The sequence below is a fragment of the Grammomys surdaster genome, unplaced genomic scaffold (genome assembly GCF_004785775.1).
Source record: "Grammomys surdaster isolate TR1022 unplaced genomic scaffold, NIH_TR_1.0 126271, whole genome shotgun sequence".
NCBI lineage: Eukaryota > Metazoa > Chordata > Mammalia > Rodentia > Muridae > Grammomys > Grammomys surdaster.
In genome coordinates, this window is record NW_021621071.1 from 10053608 (window position 1) to 10071266 (window position 17659).

Genomic DNA, 17659 nt, shown 5'->3' on the forward strand with positions numbered 1-17659 from the left:
GGGGCTGGTGTAGAACTCCTCAGCAGAGGCTGTGGAGAGCAACAGCAGACCCGCCCTGCAAGTACACTGCCCCTGAGAGCTATTTCCTTATTTTTACATTTATTAAAGCACATTTTGAGGCAGCCGGCTAAGTTTGACATAACTGCTCAATCTCAATACTAAATCCGTCAACATCAGGCAAACATTTAACGGTGGGCCAGCCAAGCAGAGAAAACCTAATATATATGTTTTCTCAGGGCCTCTCCTCCATATAAATCTAACTCCATGCCACTCCCCTCCCCTTCCCCTCATTCCTTATGGCTCTGGAATTTGTTGGGGGTTCTTGCAAGCTGGTGCGAGCTACAAAGTTCTTTTAACTTTTGCTTATTTAAGAAACCTGCAATACCTTTCAGGACATGGGCAGCAAGGCGGAGATAATAAACATTTCCAATAAAGGGTGTCATTAGTGGGAGGGTGATTTTTATCAAATGCTGCTGGCCGTCTCCAAAGACGGCATGTGAAAAAGATCTGGGAGAGAGGTAAACATTTACCCCGGCAGCCAATGGAGCCCCTTTAAGAACGGCCAGCTTACAACAGCCTTCATACTTTAATAGATTTGATTTTCCACATGGCTTCATTTTGTCTGGGTGGCTAACTGACACAATTTATACTCCGCTTCCTTTCCCAGGTCACTACAGTATACCGCTCAGTAAAGCCTGCCTGCGCTGCACAGCCTAACTTCCTCCCATTCATTAGTGTCTGAAACACTTCAGCTGTGAAGGGGCTTCTAAATGTTACCATGTGTGACGCTTCTTCCAAAACATAGCAAGCGGGAGGGGAAAAGCCCTCATGGCAGGTTGCTCATGCCGTCCCGTGAATGCGAGCACACACACACACACACACACACACACACACACACACGCACGGCCATGGAGCCTCCACGCTGGACTTGCTGCACAGCCCACGGCTTCCTCTTAGTCCTTCACAAGAGGTTTCCAACATTCTCTTCCCCTGCCTCAAGACCGAGAGAGAGCTGTAAATCCTGGGACTAAACACACATACAAATGAATGGATTACAGCTTCAGAGACCGGCATCGCAGCGGCATCCAGTCACGGGAGTTCACACCGGCTTTGTTTAGTCTGCTTTGGGTTTTGTGGGAAATGTGGAACGCATGAAGCCACCTCCCTTCTCCTCCCAGGCCCGCCAAACTGTGGGCTTCACATCTTGATGAGGCAACGGGCCATGACCCCGAGATTCTCTCTGGAGTCCTGGTTAGAACGGAGGATGTGGCATAATCAAAGCCACGGGCAGCCAGAGGAGAGGCGGGTGGAGGATCGGCTGCCCTCTGACCCTGTCCTCTCAATTAATATTTAAATTCCAGAAATTCACTAAACTGTTTGGCAGATACCCTCTTTGTCCCCTCCCAAAGGACTCACTTCCCATTATGACAGGAGATATGAGCGACTCACTTTAGGTTGCTCCTCTGGAAGGGGACCACAGCAGAGGAGTGGGTAGCTGTATTGCACCTCACCCTCACACGGTGAGCAGATTTACTGGGATGAAGTCAAGTTGAAACCCTCCCCTGGACGGAGCTACAATCATTCAGTTTCTATCAGCTTGGTATTCTCCTATCTAGAAACCCGTACATGAAGATCGTGAAGGAACTGAGATTTCCCAGCCTATGAGCTTACGGAAGCCCCTGCACTGGATGGAATGTGATCACCTTGGCGGAAGGTTCCCAGGAGCCTTGCTGGATGTGAGTGCGTGAAAATCCTGACAGTCAATCCCCTTAGATACAACTCAGCCCCAAAGGGACAGTCCGTTGTTTCTTTTGCTTAGCAGCTCTTAACACAATACGGAGAGTAGTTTTATTTATGTATTTTTCCGCTGACCTTGAAATTCTTCTGCTTGCAACTATCAATTAGGGCTGGGAACTTAACAAGGTGCCCAGGGCGGGAAATCTCACTCCGCTAAACGTTGGGTGGCAATGTGGCTCTCCTATGTTCGGCATGGCGGGTTTCTCAAAGGCTTAGTTAGTGGAGAGTTTATTTCTTGGCACAGTCTCTGCTGGCCTCCTTCCAAAACAAGGCCAAGGTTGCCCAAGAGGTTGATGCTGGTAGGGCGGGTGGCACTTCCCAACCTCAAGTTCTCACCTCTCTAAGTGACCTGGATTTTTGCTCCATATGTGGTTCCCCTCCCCGTCCCCCAGGCTGTAAGAAACTAATAGAAGAAAAAAAAATCCTGTTGGGTACAAAGATATGGTTGTAAAACTGACTCTAGTCCTCCTGTTACACTGAACTTAACCCAAGACTCCTGTGCTGTACAAGAAACAGCCAGAAACAAGGGGTATCTGGGATAAGCAACTGTCTCTGCTATCCATGAAGGAATGATATTGCCACTGCAGAGAACAACCTCTAGGCTCAATCCTCTTCAGTAACTTAGCAGGCAGGGTGGTGGGCTGTTGACCACAGCTTGCACCTCCAGATGTTTCTAAAGACGGCTCCACATTTGCCACCCGTGGCCCAAGGGACTTTGACTGCTGTTAAGTTCCCATGGCAACCTTGAAATGCTAAGGAGATTGACATACTATGCCTGAGAGTTACAGACATCCCATTAGGGGCTGGTTAATAGACTGGGAAAACCAAACACCAGCACTCTGGTCAAGATTTACCTGTTCAGAATGGGGATTCGGGAATGTTATGCTAAAAGGCCTTTTTGGGGCAGACTTGCATGAGGACATTTCTAATGAGCAACACTCAGTAAACCTCTCAGACACTGAACACATCCCTGCCATTCACACGGCTGCTTATTAAAGCAACCGGCAGAAAACCAGTGGCAGAAGACAGGGAGGCGGTGGAGTCAGGGAACTGTATTTTTGTTATAACTATCAGAAACTTGCACACATTCTGCCTCAGGTTTTCTTTTGTTCGTTCAGAACTCTCACTGCTTTGGAAGCTTGCTGATAAAACCCCCTTATGTCATTCTTTCAGGTTGGTTCCACATCATGGGCACACCTTAAAGTGGTTATAGAGCACAGAAGAGGTAGCTTGGTACTCAGAGTGAACTCTTGGCCTTCAGGTGGTACAAGCAAGGGTGTGAGCCTCAAGGAGTTAAGACTGGAGCTTGTGGCTTAAGTTTTGGAGGAAGAATAGTTAGGAGGTCTGTAGTGGAAGAGATCTCCTTGCAAACTTGGTGCCAGGTGACATTATGAACCTTTGTGTTATGAGGACAAAAATCACACTGGCTGTAATAAACCTTTGTATATTTTTCTTTTCCCTTTTCATGTTTGAGTAGGGTTTCTCTGTGTAGACTTGGCTGTCCGGGAACTCACTTTGTAGACCAGGCTGGCCTCAAACTCAGTGCTGGGATTAAAGGCATGCACCCCTACCACCCCCACCGTGTGTGTATGTGTGCATATTTGCATACATGTGGGCATATGTCTGTACACACACACACACGTCTACATGTGTACTGGCAGCCAGAGGTCAATGGCTATTTGCTAACCTGTTTGTTATAAGGTTTATAATAATATATGCCCTCTGAGGCTGTAACCAGTAGTCTACAGTGCCCACTGGGCATTTACATGAGTTCTGGGGAATCTGAACTTTGGTCCTGATATTTGTGTGCTAAGCACTTTAGCCACTGTATCCTCTCCCCAGCTCTGCCCTGAGTTTTGACTCTTGGAATGAAAATACTAAAAATATCAATAATCGGGGTAGACTAACAAGTAATTATTCAGCAGACATGTGAGGGTTCAGCGCTATTTGATCATGGAGGACTGGTTCACATAGCCCAGACTTGACAGCTCCTTACTCTTCTCTGTATTTAATGTGGCCTGGCAAGCGTGGACAACAATTTAGATATGTGATAGATTTGATCCAGCTTACATCAAGGTGCAGAGGGATGACTATCTGATGCGAGCAGGGGGGACCTGCTCTTTCTTGGGTAGGCTAACTCATACAGCTAGAAAACTGAACTAAGCAGCAGCAGCAGCAGCAGCAATCTGTTGAGTCCAGAAATGCTGAATTTGTCTTTCGGAATTCTGGAAATTGCCCTGTCTCAGGAGCTACTTTCTCTCTGTGGGCAGTCCCAGCCTAGAAGCAGCTGGCCTTACCTGCCAAATGCTCCTTTGTGAGGACTGTGGGCCAAGGTAATGCCCACATCTGTTTAGAGTTAACAATCACTTTTCTGTCCTCCTTCCGAGCCCTGTGCTTTCTCTCTGCCGCCCACGCCCTCGAGCTGGGCTACACACTGGTTTCAGCCTCGGAACTCTCTCCTTCTCCCTTTGACCTTTGCAATGCCAGGGGTCAGAGGTGAAGTCAAAAGAAGTTATTTCCTTTGTAACAAAACATCGACACTCAAGGAAGTCTTTGATGGGATCCTTCGCGTTTGCCACTCGGTACCAAACATTTATTGGCCCACAAAATGTTTTACCAGCCTGGAGGAATGTAAGCAGGGGGAGAAATCAATCAGTGCTCTTTATGACTTAGGTGAATAAATCACAGGCTCCCGAGCGAGCCGGCTGGTGACCGTAAGTCTGATTTATTATAAACCATTTACTGCATTTTGGCCAAGGTACTATGTACCATGTAGAAGGTGAGCACTGGAGGGAGATTGCTTTCTTCCTCCCTCCTCCTTTGTCTGTCTAGACTAAAAGCACCCAGTAAAGATGCCTTCTTTGAGAAGGATATGCTGGCTACAATGTATCAGCTTGCCTGTCCCCAAATGAAACCTCTCATTTTCCTCCAAACAATGTTTAGGTTGTCTGCAATGTAAACATCCTTGAAAACCACCCTTGAAGTTTCTGTGAAAACATTCAACATCTTGGAAGGGGTGAGTGCCACAGGACAGCGGGTGGGGGTGGGGGATGGAGTTGGGGGGTGTTTTTCAGGATTCCCTCATCCCTGCTACACACCACACGCAGAAGATCTCCACAGGTAAGAAATCTAGTTTGAAGTGGAATGCTTTGTTTCAAGTCGTTCAGAAGCTGAACGGTTTCCAGTTCTCTTGATGGGAAGTTGAAAAAAGAAGGTTATTCTTGTTTCAATAACTCAAGGGATGCTTTCAAATGAACAACACTCACTGAAACAAGGAACGTTGGGAGAATTTAAACAGAACTACAACAACAAAAATCCTTGTTTTCCCTTTGATGAGCAAAGTGTCTGGATTATATATAAGGGGCCACTTCTAATCTTGATTCAGTGCCTTAAGATAGGAACTTTGAGAAGCAGTAGGACACAGACAAGCTAGCAGAAGCAGAACTTTTAAGAAGGCAGAGTTAAAAACAAAAAACACAAGAAAAAAAAAACAGTTCCTTTGGTCAATAACTTGAAGAGAAAAAAAAAAACCTGTATCACCTTTCCCTTCTAAAACACGTTTTCAATGTATGTGGTGAGGACTTTAGATTGCTAAAGGCTTTGCTGATTTCTAGTTAGCTAGTTTCTATTTAGTGCTTAATTTATGACTTTAAAATACAGAGTAGCGCTTCTAGTAAGCCTTGTTTTCTGTGGTTTGGGCATTTAAAGGGGGGGGGGTCACTGTGAACACTGCAGGCTTACCCCCTTTAGACTGGAAAGGATGAACTCTCACCCATGAGGATTGTGGGACAGACTTGAGGTTTGCAATTCATGGCACCTGGTGCATTTTCTAAACACAACCCCCTACATAATAAAGCTTGCTGTAAACTTTTATAAACAAATGTGCTTACAAATACAAACACAGATGGGGAGACTTCGCATCATGATGAACTTGCCCCCTCAGAATGACCTTCTGGTGCTTGCTATCCCGGGGCCTGCGAGCATTCTTTACCACAGAGCCTCTGTAATCCAATATTCATGTGATATTCACATAAGGAAGGGGGTTCTGATGGCTTTCGTCCCAATTATAGGATTTAGCAATTCCTATACAATTCCCCTGATTTAAAAAAAAAACCTTATTTTTTATTTTAAAACATTTTAAAAACATGCAATTAAAATGTGAGGTAAAAGGGGGACATTTTTGAATTAAAACTCTTAAAAATTTTAAAAATGTAAAGTATGACATACAGGAAACTTAGCAACCCCAAAATAAGTTAGAATGTAATATCTTCCTTTGGTATTTACATAATTATGCATTTCTCATGCTTTTCTTGAGAATTAGGGAACAGTAATTGTTATCAGGCCTTTTTTTTTTTCCAAGATGGATACACAGGACAAAGCCCAGGGATGGCCAGAAGGAAACACTCAAGTCATATGCATGACTATCTCTTTTTTTACATGTGACACACTTAACTGTGTTAATTGTCACCAGCTCAAGGCATGGCCCTGAGTCAATGCACACTATCCCAGGGACGAGCCATCTGGGAGGGTGTTTTGAAAGAAACAGATGGAAAGGGAAGAGAGTCTTTAGCTCTGTAAAATTTACATTATCCTCCACGAACTTCCATGTAGTACCCGTGTTTACATAACCCATCGCTGTGCCTCGAGACGATATAAATTAGGTAGTCCAATGAGCTGTGCTCTCTTCCCTGCTAATGCTGTCTGAGCTGCTTTCCTTTAAAGGGAACATTTGGACAAGGTCTATAAAGACAGCCAGACAGATCAGTGACGGCTATTGCCTCTCCTGTAACGTCTTTCAGATTCTGATTCCCTGGTGTGTGTGTGTGATTTCACTTATATTATCCTTGGTGTTTTAAGCCCAATTTATAATCCTTTACAGACACATATTAATGATTCCTACCTGTGATGCATATGCATCTATTATTCCACCATATATGTATATACATGTGTATATATATTGCTATATATACAAAATAATATACTGTATGCTATAGTCTATTCTATACTATATACTTTTCTACTATATATAGTATATATAATATATACTCTATATTATTCCCTCTCTATGTATGTGTGTATGTATATATATGTGTGTGTGTGTATATATACATATACGTATATACATATATATGTATATATACACATATATACATACACACACACACATACACATATACATATATATATATATATTAGGTTTTTCAAGACAGGGTTTCTCTGTATAGTCCTGGCTGTCCTGGAACTCACTCTGTAGACCAGGCTGGCCTCGAACTCAGAAATCCGCCTGCCTCTGCCTCCTAAGTGCTGGGATTAAAGGCATGCGCCACCACCGCCTGGCATATATATTCTATACTATAATACTCCACTATTGCATATGACTCTCATCGCACCTATAACACCTCCTTTTGTGTCTCTACCTTCCCTTACTCACGACTTTACATATGCATTGACGTTCTGTGGTCATTTGCTCATCAAACAAATGTTCGAACGACTTGCCATCTTTTTTTTCTTTTATCACCGAGCATGTTCCTTCTTGGCTGCCCATGAGGATCACATAGAGGATTCATGGAAAATACTTATGCAAAGGTCTTCAAACCAAGTCAAACAGAACGGATGGTGTGTGTGGCCAGGGCTTGTAGGCATTTTGAAACATGTTCTCTAGGAAAAGCCTGGTCTGGATAGGATGCGTATGCCGACTCCCATGGTATAAAGGCTCTCACATAGAGAAACACAGAACTCGAAAGAGACTCACAACTGGCTCAGAGTTTAGGTGTTTTGTGTAAGCATATGAACCATCCCTAAGCACGGCTATGGTAGGAACCTCTCCTCTGCGTTTGATAATTCTCTTAAAGCATTGCTTATTGTTCAGTGTGCATTCTGTTCAATACCAAGAGTAGACTTGCTATCAATGCTTGCAAACCATGTAAGGTTATGAATCTCTAGATTGTGGCGCATGCTGGGGCCCATGGTATCCTCTGACTCAAATGTACAGCATTGCTCATGATCTTTCCCGACGAAGGATAAGAGGTTATCATATCATTTCGAGTGTTTACTACATTTTATTTAGTTAAATACCGAGTAGAGACATTGAATAGTTTTAGTACTGCTCAAACCACGCTGGGCTTTTAGGTTTGGGACAAAGTGTTTTCTTGTTGTTGCTACTCTATCCCAGCTTTGCTTTTATCAATAACTATACATCTACGTATTTTATTCACTCCTCCTGTATTCCTATATATGTATATTTGAAAACTTTAGTTTCATCCCAAGCAGTAGTTTTAGGGAGGAGTACATGTTAGGGCTGCCTGCATGGGCTTTTTCTAAGCAACGTTCCTTTGAGAGAAAGCTTTTTAGGGAAACCGACATTTCTATGGCAATTTTTAAATTATGTTAAGGAGGTCTACATGACTACTTGAAAGACAACCTCATGACCCACAGCTCTATTTAGTGACTGACTTTAATAGGTTCTACCTACATGTCCTCAGTGTCTGCTCAAATCCAAATGGGAAGAAAACACCAGGACCTCCTATATGCTTGACAAGCCTGTACCGTTGAGCTATATCCCAACCCAGGATGGATATTCTACTTTCTTAGTTTACACTTAGAAATTGTGATTAATGAATACATCAGTTATATCCTCTTACAGATCTATTTCTTAAACAAGTACAAATTCTATGCTTGTATATACACACTGTAGCTTGGACAAGAGACTCCAGGCTTATGGACCAAAAGAAATAAGGGTACTTTTAATACAATAGATTAATGATGATTTTTTTGAGAGTTTGGGAATGGGGAACATTAACATAAATTTCTAGCTGATCATCCTCACTGGAGTTGTTTTAGGATATCAAATATTACGCAACAATTCAGCGATCAGCTATTTTCAGTCATACATTAAGAATCATTTACAACTAGTAAGTTATTCGTCAAGTCAAAGGGTTACAGGCAGTCAGGAGGAAAAGACAAAACTTAGCAGTTACGAAAGCAACCCCATCATAGTAGTGCAAGCCTTTAATCCCAGAGCTTGAGAGGGAGAAGCAGGAGAATCTCTGAGTTTGAGGCCAGCTTGGTTTACAGAGTGAGTTCCAGGACAGCCAGGACTATGTAGAAGAAGGACCTTATCTTAAAACAAACAAACAAACATGCAAACAAAACCAGGACTATGTAGAAAGACCTTATTTCAAAACAGAAAACAAGCAAACCCAAAAAGAAGAAAAATTGCTAAAACATACAATAAAATTAAATGTTTATTTACAGCCCTGACAGAGTTTTATTTTGTATGTTATGGATGCTTCTTTTATACCGACCCTGTTGTTTGTGTTTCAGTTTATCTGTGTGCAAACATGGCTGCCCTGACGTGTAGGTGGACTCTGGAGCTGCAAGTCAGCTTATCAGGTTTGGCAGCAGGTGCCTTTGCCAGATGAGTTAGCCCACTGGTCCTTTCTGGGGCTTGTACTAATATAATCTCAGACTATATTATTCCTGGCTCTGAAGGCTACAGCAAATGTTCAATACTTTTTCGATATTGACATAATCAGAATAAGAAAATGCTAATTAAAGGCTTGGAAACCACCTTTCTCCATACCTATTTCACTTGAGTTCTTTTGGGAGAAAAATTATAAAGGATCATGTCTTACCTGAGCAGGCTTCTGAACGACTTGTTGTGGCTGAGGGAGAAAGAAAGAAAAGAAGTGTTAGAGTTTACAAGGAAACAGAGGCAGGGAAAAACCTGAGTGTTCTGTCACATTTTAGTGTGACTGTGCATCTGCAAAGCAAAGGAGAAAATTCAACTTCCCAAAGTTCATAGGAACCTTCACTCATCATTTCCACGTGTGAAGGAATGACAGAACGGGCTCTTCAGCACTCTTGCAACAGGAATCACTTGGTTTTTAGTCTGCTATCATAGAACTAGAAGAGTTGGAAGACTCTTTACCAAGATAAAGCTTACAAACCACAAAATTCATTCATTTTAAGTTGTTAATTCAGAGGAATCTTTACTATGAACAGGTGCATAGTTGGCATCGCAACCTAATTTTAGAACGTTTTTATTTTCCATAAAAGAAACTTTCTATTTGTAACCACTCCGTATGGCTCTCCACCTTCCTAGTCAACTTCCTGAGCTTAATTTACCATCAGTCTGCTTTCTGTTATATAAATTGGCTTGTTTCAGACATTTCGTAGTGGAAGAATCATACAACAGGTTCTTGTGTCCTCTCTCTCTTTCTCTCTCTCTCTCACACACACACATTTAGTTTCCCAGTGAGGAGGGAAAGTCATATGGTAATACCTGAGATGACTAATCTTAATTAGATTTACAATCACCATGGAAGTACACCCCTGGGTGTGTCTGTGAAAGTGTTTCCAAAAAGGTCTAGCTGAAGAGAGAAGACCCACCCGGAAAGTGTCCCGCTGCACCATTCCATTACCTGTTTACCTGTCTTGCATACTGAGTAAGGAAGTTGAGCAAGCAAGCTCACCTCTCTCTGCTTCCAAACTGACAGAGTCAGTAATGCGGCCAGCTGCCTCAGGCTCCTGCTGCCCTTGCTTCCCGAACCACTATGGACTGTGTGTCCTTGAACTGTAAGCCCAGCTACAGCCTTTCTATCTTAAGTTTCCTTTGTCAAATCTTTTGTAACAAAATTAGAAAAATAACTCCGATAGTGTTAACAGTTAATTTGTTTTGTATGCCAAGCAATACTCCCCTGTTTTACCTATCTGGACATTCGGTAGATCATTGGTTGGTTTCCATTTGGGTTGTTTCCTCTTGGCTACTGTGAGCATAACATATTCTACTGTAGTACGTTTTCTCTCACTGTGGATCACCGAGGAGTGGTATTGCTGAGTGAAAATGACAGTACTCCACCCCACCCGATTTGAGCAGCGGCCAGATGGGTTTCCAAAGCACTATTTTATAGACCCACCAGTGGTGTAGGAGGCACGGATGTGCCAGCACTTGTTATTGTCTGTCGTTTTTTAAGTCTTGGCTTCCAACTGGGTGGAAAGTTAAATGCCATTGCTCCAATTTGAATGTCCCTCGTCACTAATTACAGGAAACATCTTTCAGGTGCTTACTAACTGGTTATCCATTTTGGCCTCTGTAAAGAAATATGTATTCAAATGCTTTGTTCATTAAAAAAAATAAAATGAAAAAATATAAAACCGTTTTTTTCAACACTAAGACATGTGTTGGCTAGTTTTATGTCCATTTTACATAGGTTAGGGTCATTTGAGAAGAGGAAACCTCATTTGAGAAAATACCTTCATAATATCAGCCTGTTGACCATTTTATTACTGTGTGATTGTTGGTGGGAGGGCCTAGACCATTGTGTGTGGTACCATCCCTGATGGTCCTGGGTTCTATAAGAAAGCAGGCTGCGCAAGCCATGGGGAGCAAGCCAGTAAGCAGCACCCCTCCATGGCCTCTGCATCAGCTCCTGCCTCCAGGTTCCTGCTCTGTTCGAGTCCCCATCCTGACTTCCCTTGGTGATGAACAGCAATGTGGAAGTGTGAGCTGAATAAACCTTCACCTCCCCAACTTGCTTTTGGTCATGGTGTTTCACCATAGCAATAGAAGCCCTGACTAAGACAAGACCCAAGGGTTCTCCTGATGCTCTGGATATAGTCCTTTCTCAGAGCTATAGTTTGCAAATACTTTCTCCTCCTCTGTGGATCCACCCACATTTGTGATAGTATCCTATGAAGGTTTATTTTCATACCTACATCAATGTATTTTCTCTTTTGAGTGAAACCTCTGAGGTCTCTCTATAGCCTGAATTAATTTTCCAATCAAGTTTCAGAAATTATTGTTATTCTTCAGTGGTATAAAAGACGGATGAGAGAAGTCCCAGGGCTTTGGAAGATCACTACTTGACAACATGGTTATTTCTGATTATAAGCCCTGTTAATTCCATTTACAAATTCCTAAAGTTTGCAAATATAGCGAAGGCACCTTGATTCAGAGATTCAAGCCAAAGAAATGAAATTGTTCGAGACCTTCAGAATCTCAGGAGGTGGGCTAAATGCACTGTGTTCAGAATACCGAATGTCTGTAAGGCAGTGATGGTTTTCTTGAATCTTGAAAATATTATATAAAATTAGCAGAGTATTTTTTTAAAAAATGGATGAGATTTAAAAAAAAACAAAAAGAGAAATTGGCAAGATATTTTCACTTAAAAATGCCTCATGTCTTTAATTCATAGTAGAGATAACATCATCAAAGCCCAGGTTTTGAGATGATGTTTTTCTTTTTATTTTTTTTTTCCCTAGGTGGACTTGAACCCAGGAAGCACAGGGCTTCATGCTTCTTAGGCTTCTAAAGTGTGTGCCAAGAAAGTGCTCATTTTCAAAAGGTCACTTTTTAAGGAGAAACTGCCTTTCTTCCTCTTTTCTCCTGCCCCTTACACCTGTACACTTTTCCTCCCAGACCGTTTGGAATGCACACTTATACACGAAGGCTGGCTGGCTCCGACCGTTCACCAGCCCCCTCCTTTTTTGGCTGAGGAGCTCCATTCACTCGAGTCCTGTACAGAGCGTCTCAATGAAACTCCGAGAGGGCTGCCAGCTCACCCAATTTTCCATGAATTAGGTCCTGACACTTCAGTGAGGAGAAAGACAATGTCTGAACTTTTGCCAGCCTTGGCTCTCGGCCTAGTTCATGTCACAGACCTTCTCCCAGCTACACTTAGCCACAGCACTTCATACTTCTTAGGCCACCAAACAAACAGACCCTTGAATGCCTTCAATGCTGGTTGTGGTTAAGGCTGCCGGGATGTTTTCCCAGCCTCTGGCACTCATTTGCTCCAGACTGGTGCCTAGAAAGTTTTGTTGTTGTTGTTGTTGCTGCTGCTGCTGTTCTTCTTCTTATTTTGTTTTTATTTTTATGAATGGCTTCGGTCAGAAAAAAACACAGACCAAATCATAATACTACCACCATTCATAAAAAAAAAAAAACACAAAGGAAGTAAACTGCCAGCTGGAAGCTTTCTGGGCAACGAATTGCAAGCTTCTTATCTGCCTCGCAGCATCTCTTAGCTCAGAGCTAAGTGTTGAGACAGGGAAGCAGAGTTCTTACCATTCTTGGAAGCAGACACACACTGGCCATGGCATCTTTCTCAGGACCAAATGATAACTCTGCTTAGGACTCTCTAGAGTGGTTAACATTATGTCTTTATAACTCTCGATAAATATATCCTATTGCACACACTACACATACATCCCACAGAAAAGTGAAAATCCTTTATATTTTTAACGCCTGCCCCCTCATCAGGGAAGGTATGTGTCCCATTGGTTTTATTTTCTCACCAGGAAACTAAGGCATAGAAACTGTAATTGCCCTGAGTTTTATTTCTGAAATGGAAACAACCTGAACTTATTAATTCTCTCTCCTGAGGAAACCCCTGCACTTTCATAGAACAGAGCAGTCCAGTCCAGTGCCAGCCCAAACGGATGAGCTGTGGTTTCAAACCTACTTGGGGTGGGGTTCACTCTCCTCTGTGTATCTCTCAGGAGCCCCCAGGGGCAGTCATTGTGGGGGTTGGGGGTGGGCAAGCCCTGCTAGGTCAGCTCTTTCTTAGGTGCTGATGAGGCCCAGGTATACCACTTTACTCGGAGTCTTCTCTTTCTAGCAGCGGGAGATCTCTACGACATGTTTTTAAAGGCATGGATCCTGTAATGATTGTTTTCTTAAAGAGGCAGCAATATCTTTCAAGGTGTTCACTCAGACAATTCCGATGGTTCTGTGTCTACTGAGTGTGTACACACAGTAGGCCTGTTCAGTGGAGGCAGTTGGCTGGTATTCAGCCTCTCCTTGCATGGAGGGTTAAGATTCACCAGAAGAGACGGACATCTTTCACAGAACTTGTGTGGACACCCCCTCATTTAAACTTCAGGCACGTGGAGTCTAGATACATGTATGTGTGGCAAATATGTGCACATGTGTGTGCATGCGGAGTCTAGATGCATGTGTATGTGTGGTGTCTATGTTCACCTGTATGTGCACATGCACAAGTGTGTGCATGTGATGTCTATGTTCACCTCTGTGTGTACACAGAGTCTAGATGCATGTGTAGGTGTGGCATCCATGGTCACCTGTGTGTGCACATGCACACATGTGTGTACATGGAGTTTACATGCCAGTGTCCAGTGTCTTCCTCATTAGCTCTGTGTCTCAATACATTTTTTTACACTTACATGCTTTATGTCTGTATTCATGCACAGAGGCTCGTGTACAGCTGCCATCATATGGATGGGAGGTCAGAGGACAGCGTGTGGAAATCAGTTCTCTCTTACCACGTGAGCACCATGGGACTTGGACTGTCCATCGTGGCAGGAAGTAGCCTTGATCTGCCCGCTGTATGCATTGCCAGTCTTCTGTCTTACTTTCTGAAACAGGGCCTTCAATCCACCTGGAGCTCACTTATTTGGCTGGGCTGGCTGGCCAGCACATTCCAGGGATGCATCTGTCTCGGCCTGCCCAGTGCTGGAGGTAGGGTTGTGAGCCAACACACCTGGCTTTTATGTGATGCTACAGGTCCAGAAGTTGAGACCTAGAACTTATTCTTCAGTTACTTTCCTCACTGATGCATCTCTCTGGACTCCGCTAAAATTCAACTCATGAAGAACAAAACATCACCATCACCAGCAAGAGCAGCATCAAGAAACTTAGAAGAAATGCTCTGTATTAATGAGACACAATCCTGTTAAGACAAAGAGGGGCCTTAGTAACTGTCAGTATACTATGGCACAGGTTAGCTTATCCAGGGCTAGGTCAACCTGAGCTCAAAGCAAATAAATAACTGTGCTGACATCCACACAAACAGCTTAGGAGTCTGAATCCCATGACACTGTAGAACAAATATGAAAAAGGAAATAGCATTTTTTGGGGGGATTCTGAGAGCCACACCGCAATCGGGCAAAGTAGCTTTCTCTGTCCCTTGGACACAGGCTTTCATCATATACCTTTGGACATCCTGGAACTTGCTATGAATACCAGACTGGTCTTAAACTCAGATTTGCCTGCTCCTGCTTCTGAAATGTTGGGATGAAAGGCAGATACCACCACACCTGATGCATGTATGGCGTCTATGTTTATGAGAGGAAATAATGTTATTTTCATTATATTTTACTTTCATAAAAGACCTAGAATCAATACATGTTTCATTGACCTAAAAACATTGTTTCCAGCCTTACACTGAAACATGTAACATTTTAAATTATTTACCTATTTATTTAGGTTTTTTTTTGGGGGGGAGGGGGACAGGGTCTTATGTAGCCCAGGATGGTCTCAAATTCACTATGCATCTGAGGCAGGTTTTGAATTCTACTGTGATAACGGGTGTGCACCAGGATGCCACACCCAGCTCTGAAATGGCTCTAGAGAGTCATTTGGCTACCTAAGTATTTCCTAGAAGCTCTATAACAGGTAGTCACAGAAACTGAATTTTAAAGGGAGAATCATGATTTTTAAGCATTTCCTTTCCTAAAGGATAAATTTATTGGTAATCTCCCATGTTCTCAAGAACTACAAAGGGACGGATAGTTTCTGAGCTGGGAGCCCTGTGGTACTCAACTGACTCATTTCTCTCCTGGACCCCAAAATTCAGCACTGTTTTCTTGGCACTGATGTGCAGCTGACTTCAGCTGCAGAGTAATTTTCCTTGGAGGAAGCTTAATGTTCAATCCGAGAAATGTTAACTATTCCCGACCACGTTAGCTTAAATTGTGGAACAGAACTCTTCCTTTTCCACATTCTCACACATCCTGGCTTTTCCCAAGGATGCTTTCCTGTTGGCCCTTCTCTAGTTTTCTGCACATCTGTGACTCTTTTTTTAAAAGAATCCGTGAATTACGAGGTCCGTTCCTATTTTAGCAAAGCCGTGTGGCTGGCTTCCCAACTTACTCAATTCGAAACCCAAGTAGAACTTTACGTCAACCCCAGCATTCTCTACCTAGCTCCTCCAACAACAGGCACGCCACGCCACCGCCTTCGTCACGCGCTTTTAGCTTAGGATTGCTTGTCGTTTAGGAACATAGCTCTGAACCCTGCTTCTGCTGGTCACCCAACAAGAGCATCTTTAATTACAACTCAGGTGAGGAGATGGACGAAGTGGCTTAATTTTGTATTCCCACTGCCCAGATGGAAACAGTACCGTACATATGTAATGATTTAAGGCACATGGCCCCGGCAGAAGTCTCTCAATGGCCATCAGAAGTAGTAACATTCGGTTACACACTCAAATGACTATAAGGTCATTCGTTAGGAAGTCCTAACTCTAGCCCAGAGTACCTGGTCAGCATCCTAGTAGATCTCCACACCACATGGCCCCAGAGCTAGGCCTTTTGGGTAATTATTCAGCTTGCCTCCATGCTTTTTATTTATTTATTTTTTTAAAAATGAAGGTTAGTGCTCCAGCAACTTGCTTGCAAAAGCATCCTTTAAAGAATATATAACTAAAATACTTCTGAGACTATCGTTTCATGGGGGTGGGGGGATGAACAAATGAGAAAATTGTATTTTAAAGCGACAACTTTTAAAAAGATCAGGATCTTCAGAAAGAACGTCTCCTATATATTTTAAGGACAAATCAGCAGTAGAAAACTTTTTTTAATAGTAACTGTTTGGCTCAGAAAAGAAGCGTTTTTTTTTTTCTTTCTTTTTTTTTTTTTTTCTTGTAAGTTCAAGATGTCAAGCCAGGCACACTGGTACATACTTGAAATCTCAGGACTAGGGAGGCCGAGGCAGGAAGATCCTGAGTTCGAGGCTAGCTTACGGGAAGGCTCAAGTGTTTTACAAATCAAATAGCATCTTGTTTCTCCTTAGACTTCTAGGATAGTAGAAATTCCACCTCATCAAATGACTCTCTATCCCCCTATCTTAACCCTCATCTATCATAATCTTAATCTTTTTATTTCCCTCTTATTCCTCTCAAACTCTAAAGCATTCAGGTAAGGCTGCCAATGCAAAGGCACCTGTGATAAACACTAGTGGATTATTTCCTTGTCACTTGCTTTCCTATTTGATCACAGAACAAACGCTAGCTATACATTTTATGGTATGTACGACACAGGAAATGTAAGATGTAGCCTCTTCAATGACGGAGTTTATGATCTCATGTTTTGTTGTGTAGGACTAAAACGGGAGGCAAGATGAAGACGCTTGCCTTCTCTACGGATGCCGTACAGGGTCTCCATACAGCTCATCTGTCATCTACAGCTTCAGACTGTTCTTCTCTCACTCCCATGACTCCCCATTAAAGAAATGTGTAACTTTCTTGCCTTTAATCTCTTGTGCTTTCATGGTCTCTGTACTCACTGCCTGATGCCGTTGGGAATGTGACCACCCATCACACTCAATTTTTACCCATGGTACACAGACAAAGTTACTTAGGACCCCTCATTTCAAGCTCATACATATAATATGTATGCATATTTATGTCAAGGCACAATTACTAGTCAAAGATCCCAACGCTGGTCATTTCTTGCCCAATTCAAGAGAAAGCTGAGTTCACAACTCGGAACAATCCATGCCCCCAGTGCAGAATTTCACTTGACCCAGCTTGACACAGTCTTTGTCTTCTGTGTAGAATGTACTTTCAAAAAGCTTTCCAAGTAATTTCCAAATCCTCTCATTGCCTGGAAAAAGTTTTTCTCTTCTCCAAAGGAAAAAAAAAAAGCTAAACCTCTGTGGCCTGAAATATCCAAACATTGAGATAAAATAACATTTTCTTCCTTTTAACTAGATTCCCTCAGGTATTTTGTTATAGTAATAGAAAGTTTTTTTTTTAAAGATATGATTTTTATCTTCCTATATTTCTTATAAATCAGTACATGTGACGAGGGCTAGAAAGAATTAAACCAATGTGTAAGA

The 17659-nt window shown here is 42.6% G+C and overlaps 1 protein-coding gene and 1 long non-coding RNA gene across 2 annotated transcripts in view; one reads left to right on the forward strand and one right to left on the reverse strand.

Moving 5' to 3' along the window:
- Nucleotides 1-1432: 1432 nt before the first annotated feature.
- On the forward strand, nt 1433-17073 carry LOC114613715. The gene is made up of 4 exons (XR_003710219.1): nt 1433-1736; nt 4741-4813; nt 14011-14278; nt 16920-17073. It is a non-coding gene; the product is annotated as an uncharacterized LOC114613715 (long non-coding RNA).
- The window catches only part of Hmga2 (high mobility group AT-hook 2), a 105090-nt gene continuing 92996 nt past the window's right edge, over nt 5566-17659 (reverse strand). The window contains exons 4-5 of the mRNA XM_028759081.1: nt 9432-9461; nt 5566-5640 (exon numbers count right to left, since the gene is read on the reverse strand). Coding sequence (XP_028614914.1) covers nt 5566-5640; nt 9432-9461 — 105 coding nt within the window. The remainder of the gene's footprint in view (nt 5641-9431; nt 9462-17659) is intronic.